This window comes from Haliotis asinina, chromosome 11 (genome assembly GCF_037392515.1).
Source record: "Haliotis asinina isolate JCU_RB_2024 chromosome 11, JCU_Hal_asi_v2, whole genome shotgun sequence".
NCBI classification, from domain to species: Eukaryota; Metazoa; Mollusca; class Gastropoda; order Lepetellida; family Haliotidae; genus Haliotis; species Haliotis asinina.
In genome coordinates, this window is record NC_090290.1 from 13,107,245 (window position 1) to 13,128,345 (window position 21,101).

At 39.4% G+C, this 21,101-nt stretch overlaps 1 protein-coding gene across 1 annotated transcript; it reads right to left on the minus strand.

Moving 5' to 3' along the window:
- Positions 1–7,456: 7,456 nt before the first annotated feature.
- On the minus strand, positions 7,457–8,707 carry LOC137255275 (uncharacterized). Its single transcript, XM_067792727.1, has one exon. The coding sequence runs from the start codon at positions 8,705–8,707 to the stop codon at positions 7,457–7,459; it is 1,251 nt and encodes a 416-aa protein (XP_067648828.1).
- Between the last annotated feature and the right edge of the window lie 12,394 nt (positions 8,708–21,101).

Sequence of the window (21,101 nt, forward strand, 5' to 3'; positions counted from 1 at the left end):
ATCATGCGTTCTATGGTCTTCCACACACAGATAGTTAATGAAATCGGACGATAATTGGATGGACCCGTATGATCACGTCCAGGTTTTGGTACTACTATAGCATCACGCCATGAAGAGGGAAATTTCCTGGAAGTCCAAATATCATCAAAAATGGATAAGAACGTCTCTAAACATGATTTTGGTGAATGCTTCAGGAGTTGATAATGTATGTTATCAGCTCCTGTAGCAGTGTCATGAACTTGATCAAGGGCAGTATGAAGCTCATGAATAGAAAAAGTTTCATTATAATCTTCCCCATTATCTGAGTTGAAATTAAGATTTGTTTTCTCCTTGTCTTTGATACTGCTGAAATTTAGGTACATAATTCGAAGAGGAAGAGAGTGTTTACTGAGGGTTTCACCCAGTTTATTTGTAATATCTGATTTATCAGTGAGCAATTCATCTCCGTGTTTCAGATGATGGACAGTAGATTTAGTACCTTTACCTTTGATTTTCTGCACCATGTTCCATACTTTGGACATGGGTGTCCAAGATTTAATTTTGGATACATAATTTTGCCAAGATTGGCGTTTGTTCTGTTTAAAAGTACGCCGCGCTTTTGCATTTAAAATTTTAAATTTATTTAAATTATGCACCATAGGATGGCGACGGAAATAATGTTCTGCTGTTTCCCTTGCCTTCCTAGCTTGTTTGCAGTCATCGTTGAACCATGCTTTTCCAATGTGGAACTGCAGAGGAGTTTGGAATACACTCATCAGCTATGGAATTCTATTCATCAGAAAAGCATTTAATAGCATCAGGAACATCAATAAAACGTTTGGGTTTACGTTTCGCAGCACACAGTGATTCATATAAAGCCGAGTTAGCCATTTTAAAATTTCGCCTTGATGATGGAGGAGCATGAGATGGAGTTAGAGAGTTTAGTATAGTAGGAAAATGGTCACTTCCACAGACGTCATCGTGGACTGACCATTCGAATTCATTAAGTAGCTCTGAATTTGTGAGTGACAAGTCGAGAGCTGAATAGGTCCTGTACCAGGGTGTAAATATGTGTTGGAACTATCATTATAAATACATAAATCATTGTCAGAACAACAGTCTTTCATCAATTTACCTTTAGTGCTTGTAGTTACACTACCCTAGAGTGGATTGTGCCCATTTAAATCCCCCATTATAATACAGGGCTATGAAAGTTGGTGATATAGAGCTTGAAGACCGGTTTTGGCAAACGTTGAAGATCGCGAAATATAGAGAGCACAGTGTAAACGCTACATGTAAAGTAATTGTCACTGCAACAGCCTGCATATTAGTAATAAGTGAAAGAGGGCAATGGATACCGTTTTGTCTGACAAGAATGGATGATCCGCCAGTTCACCTGCCACCCGGATGGGAAAAACAATGATATGCATTAAGATGACGAGGGTCAAATGTGTCTGTTTCTTTTAAATATGTTTCTTGGAGACATGTCGCTGAAGGTGCAAAACTTGGACTAATAGCTGTAATTCAAGTTAATTAGTCCCCAGTCCTCTGCAGTTCCACTGTACAATATTATTGGAATAAACTACCTTTGGGGGGATTTATTGGGGATCTACCCCGCACTCTTTTGGAGGGCGACAAGCTATGTGCCCTAGAATGGACGTTTTCAGATATGTCCATGTCTTCAAGAGACCCGTATTTATTGAACAATTGAATTTTAGAGCTCTGCCACTTTGTTGTTTTGAAGCATCAGGCTTAGGCTTAGGTTTACTTTTCACCGTTTGTTGACTATCAGCTGTTGATTGAGACTTTGAATGTGACTGAGATGATGATGATTTGTGATCAGAAGAAGACTTTGATGTACTAGGAAGTGATTCCTCAGTCTGAGATGATATAGCAGGGTACAAATGCCGTGGAGAGTCGCAATTTACCCAAGTCAAAGGATTTATGAATAAGTGTGATGAAGCCTCTACATGCCAAATGGATGGAGGACGCGATTGCAAAGGTGAGCAAAGATCGCTAAACGATCCTGCGTGGCTGGAGAATGTCTGGTCTGGCTGATGTGCTTCAATGACTGAACAATTGACAGTGATTATTGTAACCAGTGATAACTGACTTGCGATACCCGTATTGTATTGACTGGGTAGTGTAGTGTCAACACTTCTGCTTAGTCACAAAATTTGCCAATGAATAATGTCAATAGGTATTAAGTAGTGTCAATGAAAGGAAGAGATTTCCGTTTTCTGACGTTTATTCAAAAGTACCCCCCCAGACTGAAATGCGTCATTTTAATAATGCGACACATGTACAGACGCACTTTTCGCATTAATAAAATGTTCGCATTAATTTCATGATTTACAGTAGATTGGCAGCCTGTGGGTGATTTTGTTTGTTTAGAGGTAGACTCTGATGATGTTTTTGCTACTGTAGCATAACTCTCTGGAAGATCAGACATTTTTACCGGTTTTTTTCCCTCAGAAAAGGAGATATTTTGAGTACACTTTATTCTGTTTTTCTCCATTTGCTCTTTCCAAATAGGACATTGTTTAGAAAATGAAGACTTGTCGCCTGAGCAGTTTCTGCATTTTTTTTAAATCACTGTCATCACCACAGTGAGCACACACAACAGACAATGTGCAAGTATTTACACCGTGTCCATATTTCTGGCATTTAAGACACCTGAGCGGGTTGGGGATGTAGGTATCAACTTGGATGTTACAGTAGGCTGCCTTCACTGATTTAAGAGTATTTGGAGTTGAAAAAGTAAACAGATACGTGTTCGTTTTGATGGTTTCATTGTTTCTTCAGTGATCAACAGCATGAGTATCGATCTACACAATCAGGATATGAGGAAGTCACAAATCAAAATCACTCCGTCATTTTAATTGCCTCAGCAGACCAATTAAACCCCGGATCTACAAAGGTCCTACAAAGTTCGACAATGCTATGTTAAGACTTAGTGGATTTTTGATGTCCCGGGTGTAAATCTTTTCCCTAAATCATACCAAGTATGAGGCGGTCAAATTGATATCACATACCAGTGCTGTGATATGTGGATGATTGATTTTACTTCCTGACATAACTGTTGAGCATCAACTGTTACACACCAGTTGAATATGTGTCACAATGCAACACATGGCAAACGATTAACACACATATACAGGGTTAATATATATTTTTATTGGATCCCAGATTATAATATCACATCTATACAGAGCCGTGATACATAGGACTTAACCTAATACAGGTACATGGCGTACAGGTAAGATATAAAGTAGTATTAGTAATGGTTGTACGGGACCACTTCCAATATATAAGTTATATAATATCAATAGCGTGATCTAGAGCCCCTTCTTCACAAACTCTGGAAAAACAGACACCACCCGTCTGCCTTCACACAAACCCACAGCAGACTCCTGTGGGCTAGCCTATTCACTAGACTAAAACTTGAGTTTGTTAACAATCAGAGGCTCGACATCAGTCAATGATATATTTTCAATCCGCCAAAGATCCATTATTAACATAGGTGTGAATAAGTGAGTGAGTGAGTTAACATTTAACGTCACATCGGCAATATTTCAGCCATATCGTGACGAGAACCATTAATGTCATACATAATAGAGAATGGTAAAAAATCTGTCAACAAAGGACAGTAAAGCAACTTGACTATCACAGGAAAATATTTAAAACTAGTAATGAAATCTAAAACAATTCAACTATAGAGGACGATACAATATAAAAACAGGTTATAGACCGCCGACAACTGAAGGTAGATCACCATACCAGGGTCCATGGGGTCTTACAGTACCTTTGCTACCTGCATGGACCCTAGTTGGATTTACACCATCCCTTCAGCCGCTGGCGATTGTACGAATGTTTAGCCAACTTTTAAAAGAACAAATATACTACGTTTAAAATCGGGTAAGCGGAAATTAAACTGTGAAAGTTTTGGGACTTACGTACCCTCTCAGGAGGACAATAATTTTACGATACTTTAACCCCCTTTAAGGATACAGCCATTAACAATACCAGCTGCTAAGTTACGCTACCAATCATTAAAATATAGCTATCTACAACAGTTATTAATCAAAATTCAATCATGAAATCAATTTCTTTTAAAAAACCAATAAGTAAATGAGAACTAACACTATTAAAAAGATCCTTGATGGTTTTGACATTGAAATATTTCTCCCTTGTGATGGAGAATTCAACACAGTCAAGCTTGACCGTGACTCTCTCATCACAAGGGATACAAAACGGAGGATCTTCACCTTTTAACAGGTATGCATGAGTATATCTGGTATGGCCAATACGACATCGTCGCAAAATGACCTCTTGAAATCTGGACTGACAGCCCAAGTAGGTGTAACCAATATAGGGTTTTATTTCATGTAATTTATTTATACGTACTTGGGTGTCCCACCTCTTTTGCATAAGGTCACGGATGTAAGATCTAATACTAGCTTTGTAGTCAGAATAAGGAATGAGAAGTGATGTCACAGATTTGTTGAGTGCTGCTTTGGCGGCACGATCGGCCATTGTGTTCCCATAAATTCCTACATGGCTGGGTAACCAACAAAAGACAATGTCGTATTGGCCAGTAGCAAGATGATTATACAATTCAATTATTTCTATTAAAAGTGGATGCTTGCAAGAAATGTTTTTAATCACCTGAAGACAAGAAAGGGAGTCGGAATAGATTATATATTGTTTATGTTTGGGGTGTCTTTCAATATATTTAAGAGCGGTTAATAGAGCGTTTGCTTCTGCTGTGAAAACAGAGCTGTCAGCCGGTAATCTGGAAGAGATTGTCTTAGACCCAATGACTGTGGCACAAGTGAAGACTTCCTGCTGTACAAATCCTCATACAAGGGGTTAAATACACAGTTATATGCAGGGTTTGATTCGTTGGAATATAATTTTGTTACATACTGTAAAGTCAATTTGGCACGGCGTTGGGTAAGAGATGGCTCATCAGCCTCGACATAGAGGCTGTCGACAGGTGATGTTCGAAAGGAGCCAAGACAAAGTTTTAGACCTTGGTGATGGAAATCTAATAGTTTCAGGTTGCTTTTGCAGGCTCCACCATATACAATGAAACCATAATCAAGTTTGGATCGTACCAATGATCTGTATAAATGAAGGAGGGTGGTTTGATCCCCTTCCCACTTAGTATTGGAAACAACCTTCAGCAAATCTAGTGCCTTCAGGCATTTAACTTTAAGAGATTTAATGTGTGGTAAGAAGGTTAAATGAGAATCGAAAATTATACCCAAGAATTTAGCCTCCTTTACAACATTGATGGGAGTGCCATTTAAAGATAGCTCTGGGTCCTTATGCGGTTTATATTTTCTACAAAAGTGTATACAATTAGTTTTTGTTTGAGAAAATTTAAAGCCGTTTTCAAGGCACCATTTATTTATTTTATTTAAACACAACTGTAATTGCCGTTCAATGGTGCGCATATTTTTACCACGACAAGAAATATTAAAATCATCCACAAATAGTGATCCATCTATTGAATCGTTTATAACCTTTGATAGACTGTTGATCTTAATACTAAACAGAGTGACAGACAAAATACTGCCTTGTGGGACGCCCTGATCCTGAGTATAATGGTCAGACAGGGTTGAACCCACTCGGACTTGAAATTGCCTGTCATTTAAAAAGTTGGATATAAATTGAGGCAAGCGGCCTCGTAATCCAAAGTCGTGTAAATCTTTTAAAATCCCATGATTCCATGTAGTATCGTATGCTTTTTCTAGATCGAAAAAAATTGACACAGCATGTTGTTTATTAATTATGGCATTCTTAACTAAAGATTCTAAACGCACGAGATGATCGATGGTACTTCTGTTTTTACGGAAACCACATTGTATATCTGTTATTAGGTTACGAGTCTCCAAGTACCAAACAAGTCGATTATTTATCATGCGTACCATGGTTTTGCAAACGCAGCTTGTTAGCGAAATTGGTCTATAATTCGATGGATCAGTATGATCACGTCCAGGTTTAGGGATGGGTACAATTATGGCATCTCGCCACGAAGGAGGAAATTTTGCAGTTGTCCAAATGTCATCAAAAATATGTAAAATTGTCTCTAAACAGGATTCTGGCAAGTGCTTCAGAAGTTGATAATGTATACCATCAGCTCCAGAAGCAGTATCGTGAGCTTGGTCAAGAGCAGTATGAAGTTCATGTATTGAAAAGGTTTCATTGTAATCTTCCCCATTCTCCGAAGTAAAATTAATATATTTCTTTTCCTGCTGTTTTTGATATTTTTGGAATTCAGGTACATAATTTGACGAGGAAGAATGTTTCGCCAATGTCTCACCAAGTTTATTAGCAATATCTGATTTATGAGTCAATAACTGATTCCCATCTTTAAGATGGTGATAACTAGATTTAGAGCCCTTACCTTTTATTTTCTGGATCATGTTCCATACCTTTGAAACTGGCGTACGTGAATTTATTTTTGAAACGTAATTTTGCGTTTATTTTGTTTAAAAGTACGCCTTGCTCTAGCATTTAAAATTTTAAATTTGTTTAAATTATGGACCATAGGATGACGCCGGAAATACTGTTCAGCTTTCTTCCGAGCCTTCCTAGCTTGTTTGCAGTCAGCAGTAAACCATGGTTTACGTATGTGTGGATTTGAAGAGGACTTCGGGATACATTCATCAGCTATTTGAAGAAGTTCTTTAGAGAAGATTTTTATCGGATCAGAAACATCAACAAAAGCATCAGGTGTTAGTTTAACAGAGCAGCGAATTTCATACAAATCCCAGTCAGCTTTAGCAAAGTTCCAACGTGATGATGGAGGGACATCAGAAGGTGTCACAGATTTTAATATGGTGGGAAAATGATCACTCCCACAAAGGTCATCATGAACTAACCACTCAAATTCAATCAGTAAAGTAGAGTCCACAATGGATAAATCCAGACAGGAGTAAGTTCCAGTTCCTGGATGTAGATATGTAGAAGAACCATCATTAAATATGCATAAATCGTTGTCCAAGAAAGAATCCTCCAGTACTTTACCTTTTACATTGCTGTCAGTACTGCCCCAAAGTGGGTTATGACCATTTAAATCTTCCATTATGACACAGGGTTTAGGGAGTTGATCATATAGCGCTTGAAGATCAGACTGTTGAAGGGAAGTCGACGGTGGAATATATAAAGAGCATAATGTGAAAACAACATTTAATGTCATTCGAATAGCAACAGCCTGGAGAGGGGTATTGAGAGAAACGGCACTATGGATGATGCCCTGCCTCACTAAAAGAGAAGAACCTCCTCCCTGGAGGGGAAAAGCTATGATATGAATTATAATGTCTCAGATCAAAGTTGTGTGTGCTTTTGAGGAACGTTTCCTGCAAACAAAGTGCTGATGGTTTAAAATCCTGTGTTAAAAGTTGAAGATCATTGAAATTGTTCCAAAGTCCTCTACAATTCCATTGTATTATACTGGAAAAGCCACTCATGGCGGCTTAACTGGAGATCGTGAGCAGTTAGATTTTCCCCTATGCTGCATGGGCAGCGATGGATTGACTTCCATGGCTAGAGGTTCAAAGACATTATGAACCTCCAGAGGGGATGTTGACGTAGACAGGTCCTGAATATGTTTAAGGGACCTTGCTTCTTTTTTCCGTTGTAATTTTCGTTCTTTTGCAGTTAGAATTCTATTTGTTTTCTCTTCAGTTCTACTGCCGGACACAATCACAGGGTCAGGAACAGAGTCTGTCTGCGAAGCTGATGAAGTGTTGGTATCTGCAGTATCGATTGGGTACAGTAGTTTTTGGTCGGTAGACACCCAGCTAATAGCAGTTTGACAGCCAGTCTCAGATGTGATAGGAGTAGAGGAAACTGCGTCGGAATACGATCGTGAAGGAGAGGAATTTGTTGATGCATTTGTTACCAACTTTTTTGCCTCAGCGAATGAAATGTCATTGGTGTATTTTAATTTCAATATTTGTGTTTGTGTGACGAAAGAGGGACAAGTGGATGAGGACATGTGAGGACCACTGCAATTTGCACACTTGATTTCATCAGTGCAGTCTGTGCTGTCGTGCTGTTTACTGCAACGGGAGCAAACTTGGTTATTACGACAAGATTTAGCTCCATGTCCGAACCGCTGACATTTAAAGCATCGAAGGGGGTTAGGAATATATGTATCAACTCCAATGTTGAAATACCCAGCTTTAATTGATGAAGGAGTCTTCGTGAGGGCAAAGGTAAACAAGTACGTGTTGGTATTAACAATGCTGTCACCATCTTTCCTTGTAAATCGTTTCACTGATGATACACCTTGGGGCTTCAGTTCTGTGACAATGTCCTCTTCGGACATGTCTGAGAGACACTTAGCACGATCACGGACAATGCCTCGACATGAGTTGAGAGTTTTATGCACCGACACAACAATCTCAGTGTTTGCAAAACGATGTGCCTTTAAGAGATTTTGAGACTGCTGTCTTCTTTTACACTCCACAAGCAGGGAACCGGAGCGGAGACGAGTGACATTCCTAACTGTACCACAGATTCCTTCAATAGATTTCGAAACCACAAAGGGATTGATTTTAAGGGGTTCACCATTAACTCCTTCAACGACAAGAAAACGTGGCAAAGAATCAACATTTTGAACAGATTCTTCATCAGAAGATGTTGCTATATCAGCGTCAATGTGACGTCTTTTCGTTTTAGAACGAGAACCAGTCAAATGTGTGGTGTCCATAATGGAACAGAGGTTATTCAGCATCCCTGCTCCCCACCCGCCATCGAGTGTCAACAAGGACGATGTTGAAGTGGAAGCTGCCTACAAACACCAGGGTTACAGGGATGTTATACTCAAGCAAAAATGACTCAGATAGCTATTTCTGCCAAACAGAATAAAGGTCAGGGTGGTTCAGCCCAAGACAGATACCCGAAGACAGATAGAATCTGGAGGTCAAAAATGCCAGATTGGCCCATGAGCCACCGCCTTCTGGCATACAGTCTCTAGGCAAAGGTGTTTTCTTTTTAAACTGTTGTCTATTATTTCCATAAAAAAAACAGGTATGGATGGAACAATTTACAAATACAGAAGTCACATGCTCAGGGCATGGCGTGACCAGCCGATTGATAGAATCGGGCCCATTCTACCACCCATCTAGGTGAAGTCAGGGCCAAAGTGGTGAGTTGAGTAACAGGAACACGGTTGCAGGCTCCCATTGCCCTCAACCACCAGGATCCCGTCCTCCACCGACACAGGGCCGCAACCCACGGCTAACGGGTTGGTGGACCAAATATGCCCCCGGGTCCACAACGGGGGTGTTGGCGAGCACTTAGCGTTATCCAGCACCCACCACGAGGAGGTGGCTCGCCACGGGTGCCAGGTGTGAATAATTCTCTAATAGTGTGAGTCTAAGAATTATTTCAACTACTCTCTATAAACAGGTGGTGGCGCGGAGGTTTGTAGTCAGTTGTCCGCAGGACACCCCACAACAGGATCCCCTAAATTAATTTCATGGAAACAGTTTAACATGTATCTTCTATTATGCCGTTGTATATGCTTACAAGAAACGTACTTCAAAGACACTGACAAGTTTGATGTCAGAGGCTATACTTCTTATAATGTCTTTTCACCTCATGGAGCTAAAGCCACTGGTGGTACATCAATCCTAATGAAACGTGGTGTCATCCATAGCCCTATCAACCTTACTACTCCTCTTCAAGCTGTTGCCGTTAGAGTAACTTTACATATTGTTTTTACATTGTGCTCTCTGTATCTTCCACCGTCTTCATCTCTCCAACAATCTGAACTTCAAGCTCTCTATGACCAGCTCCCAAAGCCCTGCGTTATCATGGGGGATTTAAATGGACATAATCCACTTTGGGGTAGTTCTCAGACTAATACTAAGGGGAAGCTCCTAGAAGATTTCATTTCTAATAATAGCTTATGTGTATTTAATGATGGCTCCCAAACATATTTACATCCCGGTACTGGTACTTACTCTGCTCTTGATTTATCGATTACAGACGCACAACTGCTAAACGAATTTGACTGGTCCGTTCACGAGGACCTCTGTGGAAGCGATCACTTCCCTACCATTCTAAACCCTTTAACTCCTTCAGATGTCCCTCCCTCCACAAAATGGAATTTTAATAAAGCCAACTGGTCTTTATTTGAAATGCTTGCCATTAATAATTTAAAATCAGATGTGTTTATTGATGTCTCTGACCCTATACAATTATTTTCTGATGAGCTGAAAAAGATAGCCGATGAATGTATTCCTAAGTCCTCTATGAACCCACACATTCGAAAACCATGGTTTAATGATACCTACAAACAGGCCAGAAAGGCACGGAAGAAGGCCGAACACTATTTCTGTCGCCATCCCACAGTCCATAACTTGAACAAATTTAAACTATTAAACGCAAAAGCACGGCGGACTTTTAAGCAAAATAAACGCCAATCTTGGCGAACATATGTCTCTAAAATCAATGTACGTACCCCAATTTCGAAAGTGTGGAATATGATCAAGAAGATCAAGGGTAAGGGTTCTCGAGCTAGCATTCACCACCTAAAAGACGGAAACCAGCTACTAACAAATAAATCCGATATTGCTAATAAACTTGGTGAAACATTGGTCAAACATTCTTCTTCAACGAATTATGAACCTCAATTCCAAAAGTATCAAAAACAGCAAGAAAAGAAATCTATCAATTTCACTTCCGATAATGGTGAAGATTATAATGAGGTATTTTCAAATAACGAACACCATACTGCTCTTGACCAGGCTCATGATACTGCCACAGGAGCTGATAACATACATTATCAACTCCTGAAGCACTTACCTGAATCGTGTTTAGAGACGCTCTTACATATTTTTGATGACATTTGGACATCTGGATCATATCCTTCATCATGACGTGATGCTATTGTTGTTCCCATACCGAAGCCTGGACGTGATCATACCGATCCATCGAATTATCAGCCAATTTCGCTAACAAGCTGCGTTTGTAAGACCATGGAACGCATGATAAATAATCGACTTATTTGGTACTTGGAAACCAATAACCTAATTACAGATATACAATGTGGTTTTCGTAAAAATAGAAGTACTGTCGATCATTTAGTGCGCTTGGAATCTTTTGTCAAAAATACCCTTATTAATAAATAACATGCTGTGTCGATCTTTTTCGATTTAGAAAAAGCTTATGACACGACATGGAAACATGGAATTTTAAAAGATTTACATGACTTTGGCTTACGAGGCCGTTTGCCTCAATTTATCTCCAACTTTTTAAATGGCAGGCAATTTCAAGTCTGCGTGGGTTCTACCCTGTCTGATTATTACAGTCAGGATCAGGGTGTCCCGCAAGGTAGTATTTTGTCTGTCACATTGTTTAGTATAAAGATCAATAGTTTATCCAAGGTTTTAAATGATTCAATAGATGGATCACTCTTTGTGGATGATTTTAATATTTCTTGTCGCGGAAATAATATGCATACTATTGAGTGGCAACTGCAGATGTGTCTAAATAAAATAGATAAGCGGTGTCTTGAAAACGGCTTTAAATTTTCTAAATCAAAAACCAATTGTATACACTTTTGCCGTCAATACAAACCCCATAAAGATCCAGAACTGTTTTTAAGTGGCACCCCTATCAAAGTTGTCAAGGAAGCTAAGTTCTTAGGTCTCATTTTCGATTCACATTTGACGTTTTTGCCTCATATTAAATACCTAAAAGCAAAATGCCTGAAGGCACTTGATTTATTAAAGGTTGTTTCTAATTCAAAATGGGGAGGGGATCAAACTACCCTCCTTCACTTATATAGATCGTTGGTACGATCGAAACTTGATTATGGCTCCATCGTCTATTATGGAGCCTGTCAGAGCAACCTAAAATTACTTGATTCCGTCCACCACCAGGGCCTAAGACTTTGTCTTGGGTCTTTTCGAACTTCTCCTGTTGACAGTCTGTACGTTGAGGCCGAGGAACCTTCTCTTAACCACCGCCGTATAAAGCTCTCTTTACAATATATTACCAAACTATTTTCTAATGAGTCGAATCCTGCATATAACTGTGTCTTTAACCCTCTTTATGAGGATTTGTATAACAAAAAGGCTTCTCTTGTCCCGCCTCTTGGGCTCAGAATAAAGCCATTTATTGCTGCTGCTGGTATTGAGCTGGACACTATAGCTCCTTCCCGTCTTCTTTCTTCTCCTCCATGGCAGTTGGTGAGACCACAAGTCGACCTAACATTGACCTCATTTAAAAAAATCAGAAACCAATGACTTACAATATAAACAAGAATATTATCAACTTAAAAAAAATATACCAATTACAAATTCATCTTTACAGATGGATCCAAGGACGGTGGCACAGTGGCTTGTGCCACTGTTATTGGATCCAGGACAATATCTTCTAGAATACCAGATAAAAGCTCTATTTTTACTGCAGAAGCAAACGCGATATTAACGGCTCTTAAGTATATTCAACGACATCCTAAACATAAACAGTGTATAATCTATTCTGATTCTCTTTCTTGGCTTCAGGCTATAAAAAATGTGTCTTGTAAACATCCACTTTTAATTGAGATTATTGAATTGTATAATGATCTTGCTACTGGCCAATGCGACATCGTCTTTTGTTGGTTGCCCAGCCACGTGGGCATTTCTGGAAATACAATGGCCGATCTTTCTGCCAAAGCAGCACTCAACAAATCTATTACACCACTTCTTATCCCTTACTCTGATTTCAAAGCTTGCATTAGAACTTACATCCGTGATCTGATGTAGAAGTGGGACACCCAATATTGGATATACCCACTTGGGTTGTCAGTCGAGATTTGAAGAGGTCATCATGCGACGATGTCGTATTGGCCACACAAGGTATACCCATGTGTACCTGTTGAAAGGTGAAGATCCTCCGTTTTGTATCCCTTGTGATGGGAGAGTTACAGTCAAGCATATCCTGCTTGACTGTGTTGAATTCTCCATCACAAGGGATAAATATTTCAATGTGAAAACACTTCATGATCTTTTTAGCACAGTTAATTATCCTTTAATCATTGGTTTTTTAAAAGAAATAGATTTTCTTGTTGAATTTTGATTAATATGTTCTGTATATAGTTGTATTTTAATGCTTGGTAGTTTATGTTAGTAACTTTGATTGTGTGTGGCTGTACCCTCAAAGGGGATTGAAGTAGTGTAAAATTATTGTCCCCCGGAGAAGGTACGTAAGTCCCGATACTTTCATTGCCAATTTAAATTTACCAATAGTTTTTAATCGTAGTATCTTTGTTATTTTAATGTATGGCTAGCATTGTCCAAATTGCTAATGGCTGAAGGGATGGTGTAAATCCAACTAGGGTCCATGCAGGAAGCTGAGGTACTGTAAGTCCCCATGGTCCCTAGTGTGGTGATCTACCTTCAGTTGTTGGCAATCTATAGCCCAATTTTACATTGTGATGTCCAAATTGTTTTGTATTGTTCTATTATTTTTTAGATTTCGACACTAGTTTTATATTCTCAATGTGATAATCTAGTCATTTTACTGTCCTTCGTTGACAGGTTTTTACTATATGCACGTCTTCATTTCAAAATGTAACATGTTCACGTCACAATATGGCTGCAATATTGCCGATGTGACGTTAAATATTAACTCACTCACTCACTCACTCACTATTATGCCGTTGATATTCGTGATAAATGCCTGTTTGGCTTGTTGTATCCCTTGTTTTATATACTTTTATTTCTCGTCCTCGCTTATAGAATATGTTTTATGAACCTTCAATCTAATCTCATTCTTCATTTTGTTGTATTTTTCCAGTTCACCTATGATCAAACGAAACTACTCTTCTCAGATTTTATTGTCATTGAGTGCAGTGGAAACATGATCTTCTATCGTGTTCAACTTTGATACAGCAAGTATTCTAATTTCATCCGGTTTCTTTGCTTCACAATTCAATTTAAACACCGACCCAACTGTTCCTGTCACTACGGCTGTTAATTCAAGTCCTATCACCACCGGTGCTCCTAATCCCATGCTAGTTGCCAGTAGGGTGGTATCAGCACCATCTATGTAGTGTAAAGCTCTATTGTACTGTTTATGTAGTGATGCCCGAGTATCACACTCTTGTTTTTAGCTGGCATTTTATATCACATATCTGTTTCAGTCAAAATCCGTCTGCACTCCCTTTAATATTTCCTTCTTCATCTATGGCTGAATACAGCCCCATTCTGTTTGTCTATAATATAGTTTATAAATTAGTTTTCAGTTGATATATTTTAAGCCGGTAAGGTTTACATTATCATACAGGTAAATGGGTGAAATACTAACATGTGCATCAATCATAATACGAACCCCATCGAGGCTTGTTGATGGTGGCTAGCCTTGTCTTATTATGACTCAACAATGTTTATTCTCATGTCTTTTATCCCAAAATATTACAAGGCCAAGTAAACGTATTGTTTGACCGTTTGTGTGTGGTTTCATACCATATGAATCCAGAAAAAAATCACGTTGGTAATCATATATACTGTGAATGACTAAACTGGCATTCGAGTCAACTGGTGCTAGCATGTTGCCAATGTGATATGGCATTTGAAAACTTGAAGAGAATTATCTTTTGAGGGAATAAAGGATGTGAAAAGGAAGCCGTTGTTAATAATTTTGGAAACGTAATCATTTTGCCTAAATATGATGTAAGGGTTGGTTAGTGTTATTTTAATTACCCACTCAAGCTCTGTAAAATCTGCTAGTGGCATTCGTTTGTATACTTTATCTTTAAAGTTTATGAGGTATGGGCTGCCTTCCTCACCAGGTAAATTGAAACTCTGTGTGTCTACTAGATCACAGAGTGTTACATTGGAGTTTACCATTGTTTATAAAACTGTTGGAAAATAGTTTCCAATTTTTTTCTGATTGTGTCTCATGTATCAACTTTAAACTAATAACATTGATGTGCTCGGTTAGAAAAATCTTGGTTAGAGTTACAGTATCTTCCATTATCACTGTGACATCTGGCAAACTGGTGTGTGAATCACCCACCGTAGGTAAATTGGGCAAATTTGACCCTTGTGTTTTTCAACCCACGGGAGTTTGATTCCTTTCACGATCTCAATATCGCTCTGTGGAGGTCCACCTAGTAAGAGTTGCATGGCCAGCGTGGTATTTTGTGAGAGGTTTTCTAGGAGGGCGGTTACACCATCAAATTCAGCAACCAACTGCAATACCGCAGTCTAACCATATTTACACGTCAGTATGTGGACTCCACTTCTCAAGACTGGTGTTACGGTTACACTGCTTCTATGTGATGGGACACGAGCAGGATTCCATTGTTTATGACATTGTTTAGGTAGTGGTCTTTCTTTTCTATGAAAACGTATTGTGAAATTAGTGTTATGTTGAGAAGCCAGTTGATTTGAGCTGGTGTCATCGTCCACTTGTTGCTGCTAGTGCTTATAATGTTGTTTATAAGCTTAAAAGCATATATTTTACCACCTATTCCTGTGTCATCAAACCCTCTAGTATCACCTAGGTCTGATAAACTTGTATTAGCACATCTTTTTATTCGCATTCCTGGCCCTTGATTACTAGCCATTCTGTATATGTAGTGTTATGTTTGGGTATCCAATATTTACAGTTCTGGGGTTTTTTTATCTAAAATTGATACTTTTAATTCAGAAATATTGCCATTTGTTAATTTTTTACACTGACGCAATGAAAATGACTCAGTGCGACCTTCATGGTTTTTTTTATGTTTTTAGCCCTCAAAAACGCGGAAGGACGTTCATTTTGTATATTATCCATTGTGCTAAGCAGATTGAAATGAACACGTGGAATTAGATTTGGCACGAATAAACTAGTGACGGAATCACCAGGAGATAAGTTCTGGTGGATACCCTAGCATCTCCACCAGCTTAGCACCAAGTTACAGTGTCTTTCGTCCTTTACGGTTGTCTAACACCACTCTTCCGTTTGAGTCATTTATTCTATGTTCAGCTCCTAATGGTTTGAAAACTTCATCATTGAGAGAACACACACTGAAGTAACTATCAGTTATTTTGTTTCCCACTCCATTGACGAACAACTCATTATTTTCTTGGTTGATGTTTGTCGGTAGGTAGGATGGTAGTAGGTTATATCGCATAGTGCTTTTTCAAGTTGGCCAGATGTGTTATCAATGCTGTTTAAGTTCAACGGTATCACCGTTCGTTATATCCGGAAGCGTAATGTACATATTATGACATAAATTATATACAATAATAATATGTATAAATCCGAAGTACGTTACCCTAAAAATGACAACATAAACGTCTCTGACTTCACACAGATGAAAAGTTTGATTGAAGCAGATGGTTCGTATTTCAAAACCTGATTCATGGATGTGTCTGAACATTATGGGTTTTCTGTCACAAACGCTTTAACAACCCGATGCAGTTCTGGCAGAATTAATTCAATTTTGCTGCGTGGTGCACACTCGTGTTATCCGTTTAAACAATTTGATTAGAACGTACGTGTGGGCTATTCTGGGTGAACAATCGCAGATGCGCTCCAGTATCATAGGTCGTGGAACCGCTTACGACACGCAGAAACAGTTAGTGGCTAATATTGAGGATGCCATTGCATCACCAGTAGATCTACCTAGTTCTATAAAGCGATACCAGGACACGTTACAATACGCCAGGTCAAAAGTCGACTACGTGTTCGTTATGGATTGTATATGGCTCCAAGCGACATATTTCTGAAAATCAATAAAGTAACGGGCTACAACAACGAAATAATCATCGACACAGAAGACCAAAAGTTGGGGTGTTAATGCTGACGTCAATGTCTCCCACTTACCACCATCTACTCAGCTGTCCACAGGACACCTCACTGTGGCATCCCCACCAGAGACAAGGGTACAGAAATTGCCCGACCGGCGGGTCCCACCACCCACCGTGCCGGCAGCCAACCAGCAACATATCGACAGAAAAACAGCGCTGGTGGTCAGAGATGTCATGGTCGGCTTGTGCCTTATTTGGTTAAAAATTCCTGCGACGATGAATGCCCACAGAGTTTGACCAAGCCATGTGGCAGTTTTACCCAGCGTGCTGAGCCGCCATGATACGATACTTCCTAGGATACCTGACAGGGCCTCTGCGGCCTTAGCAGCAAATTTAGCTAGGGCCTCTCCAAGCGATGTTTTTTTTCATCTCGTCTCTGACGTCACCACCACTTGGGGAACCCCTGTCAGCGATACGACCAGAGTCGATACGATGCAGCCCAACGCCATCAGAACACTGGCAATGGTGATGCCTTGCTCGCGGAACAATATTCGAATCCTGTTAGCTGAAGTTGTATCCTCATTCAGTATTCTATCAATTGTTTCCTGAATATGACTAATCTGGGATCGCAGCTACTCACGATTTGTGGAAGCGGATTGCAATCATGCACGTCTCACATCTTCTAACGACTGGCTAGAGTTGACAAGGCGAGTGGTCCTCCAGTGCGCTTCTAAAAGAGGTCAACATCTGGGTTATCCTTAAGACGTAGAACACTAAAAGGACACTTTTTATCTAGGGTAAACTTCGAATAGTCTCGGTACAGTGACTTGACGTAGTGTTTATCACTTTTTAATCCGTTGTAAAAATCATCTACTGCTGATTTCAAAAGTTTGCCGCTCAATGGTGAACTAGTGAATGAAGTATCTTCATCATAAACAACATCACGAGGAGCAGTAGCTCCAAAATCATCCATCTCAAAATCGTCCATATTTTGAAATTATATCATATTGAATATTAATATGTATAATGTCTCACGGTAGAAAACGTAATCCTTTTTGAAGATTAAGAGGACCTCTAGGCGTCAAAGCCATGCGCCAGTCGGTTACTTCTACGACCAACCCAAGCAAGTTAGATCAGATCCAAGTACTGCTGGTTAGACTCCAAAACTTGGGTGAGAATGATGTCATAGTGCCAGGTACAGTGCGACTGGCGTTTAACATCAAGTTGACTGTAGAAGGTGATAAAAATGATCCCGTGAATAATGTGGGTCGTGCTATAGTCAGAAGGACACTATAAAAATTAGCGACAACAAGGTGCTTAGCATCGATGATAGTGATTTATATTATTGTTACCACAGCGTATACCAAGGAATTGGTGGCAGAAAATTGAATAAGTTACATGTTGGGTACGTCTTCACACCAGATAAGATAGCCAAAATATCGGATAGAGAAAAAACAATCACCGAAGCGTATGGGGACAGGTTTTGTATCACCCTTGACTTTGAGTTGCTAACTGGGCTTACACCGTTTTATCAAGCCACATTGGGCAAAAGGTTTGAATACGAACTCCAGTTCACTGATTACAGAAAAGTCGTGTGTACAACAAGCATCATCCTTTACGACAGGATACTGTGACACAGAATGATAATGTGTGACAAGAGCGACATCGTATGGAATATCAACATGAATGTGCCAGCGTGATTGATGAAAGGTATGTTGATCATACCCCTGAAGAAATACAATGCTTTCGAAAGAGACAATGAGGGAGAGGGAGTGCCTAATCAGTTATTTAGCCATGGAATGAGAGCATACCAGCAGAGGGATGAAATAAAGAAGCTACCAGTGATGAGACGAAACTCAATAGTGGACAATGTAGTCAGTGAACTGGATCTATACACTGTGAATATCGGTGAGTACTTATAAACAAAGTACGTGTTATGGTTGGATATGAGATCGACAGATGATAACAATCTACATGGTAGTGGGCGTCGCATTGAAAATGGAAGCGAGGGGATAACTATTCAAATAACTAGGAAGGCCCAAACACCCGGTAAATTGTGTTTATTTTTATATGTAATTATGGGCGCACAACTTAATATAGACAATGTGAGATTCGTTCAAGCCATCTACTGACCTGCGGTCGGCCAGTCACAAGACACCTCATACCAACAATAAATCCACTGGGGGGTCCTAGCTGACTGCAATTGTGCCTCATGATCCACACAGCGCTATTATATGCGTGCAGGTGGGTTGTGGGAAGACTGTTTTCATGTTGGATTTGTTGGAGGGATATTACAAGGAAGTAATTGAAATAATCGTTTTCTTGTGCCCTACTATAAATATTAACAAGATTTACAAGGAAAGACGCAAAAATTCAACTCGGTGTTGAAAGATGTGAGGGAGCAGACGCGATGGGTGGCATTATTATGTATATGGGTGTCATGAGTAAATCAGAGAGGGAACATATGAAACAGCTCGCTGAAACTAGGCATGCCAAGCTCGTGTTGAAAACCGACCAGCCAGTGGATTACCAAGTGGTGACCTGTGGTCGGCCTAGTAAATGTTAATAATGACCTGCGGCCTTTGTTTTAGTAATAACTTAGTAAATGTTAGTAATGACCTGCGGTCAACCTAGAAATTTTTAGTACGATGTTTTAGTAATTTTTAGCAATGTTTTAGTAATGTTTCACCAATCACGACCCATCAAAATCCGAGTCAAAGAACATCGCACCTCTGTTACTAACTCGGACGGCAAATCAGCCATCTCGGACCACATCAAAGAAAACCCTAATCATCAAATAGAGTGGTCTGACATCACAATCGTAGCCAACAACCAAACGGACTTCACCAAACGCAAACTCACCGAAGCCATTCACATCAAACGTCACAAGAACACCATCAACCGTGACCAAGGATACTTCATTCCACCTGCGTATGATGCACTCATCTACCAAGCCTAATCAATTGTATAAACATTTCATCCTCCTTCATTGTAAACCCGCCCCCCACCCCCCTTTATTTGTACATGTCTGGCTTCCATTCACTATCCTTTGTCTACCACTGGCTTCTCCAGCTTTCTGCTTGTCCAATCATTGCAATATGTTGCTCCGGTTGTCAATAGTGTGTTCTTTGTATCCTATGTTATCCACTTGTTCTTATTAGTATATATGTATATATATACAAGTTCTGGATTTTATGCATCATTCATGCTTGACAACGGTACAAGAATCTGCACCGAAACGTCGCAATCACGCAATAAAGAAGTTGTTATCCATACAATTTGTCCTATTTGTACAACTCAACTTCTAAAATGCCACTCAAACAAGTTATATTATGTACTGACTCCGGATGAACTCATTAATGGAATAGGGGTGGAGAGCATGGCTGAGTTAATTAGTGTACTCATTGAGTTTATGTTATAGGTCTGTCATTTGGGAGTGAACCGAGTTCTTGACTGAAACTTGAAGTAATGAGAAAATATTCGAAATTTCAAGTTTTTGAAAGAAACTTGAAGCAACGAGAACATACACGAAGCAAAGAGAAATTAATCGAAGGAACGAATAAATATTTGAAATAACGAGAAAATACTCGAAGTAACGACAAAATCATTAAAATAACGAGGAAATACTCGAAGCAACGAGTAAATAATTGAAGTAACGAGAATTGTCTTTGAAAAAAATATTTTATGCTACCAAAGTGGCAGCATTAGGCTTTCGTAAATTTAAACCTGCGGAAAATCTTGAAAGGCCGAGTTATTTTCCCTGACCCCAAGGTTTAACATTTGCTAGCAAAACCGAGGGGGAATATTTTATACAACTTATGAACCGTCATGAATCTGAAACACTTATATGCATTAATTAATTTCAGTTTGCATAAATGTTTGGTGTACATGTATTGAGCAGAACTACAAGGCCTAAATCTTGCCTTCCACGCGCTTTCCGTGTCCGCCGCGTGCGAAGCCCCTGAGCACATGGTTCATAGAGACCAACCATCTCATTCTGCACAGCTTAGCCAAGTAGACAAAACCACAAAGCTTGAGAGCGACGTGTTGCAGGTTTGAAACCAGTTATCGCCACTGTACACTTGAAGTTTTCAATAATGTTATTTTACAATCAGCGATAGCAGGACAGAGTTGTATCAATTATTAATAATGGTCATTTCAAACCCTCATATCAGGTTAAACAACATCCATTTCAAAAACTAGGTTTATAAGTTCCGAACTAAGATCTGTACCCATATTGCTTAAAAGTCAACGATGTCAAAGTCATTTACGAGTGAAACACAGGATGTTTGCAGCGTAGACAGCGACCCCTACTACTCTTGTACGTGCATTTTCTGATAGGTGGATGATATCCTGGAATTAATATGG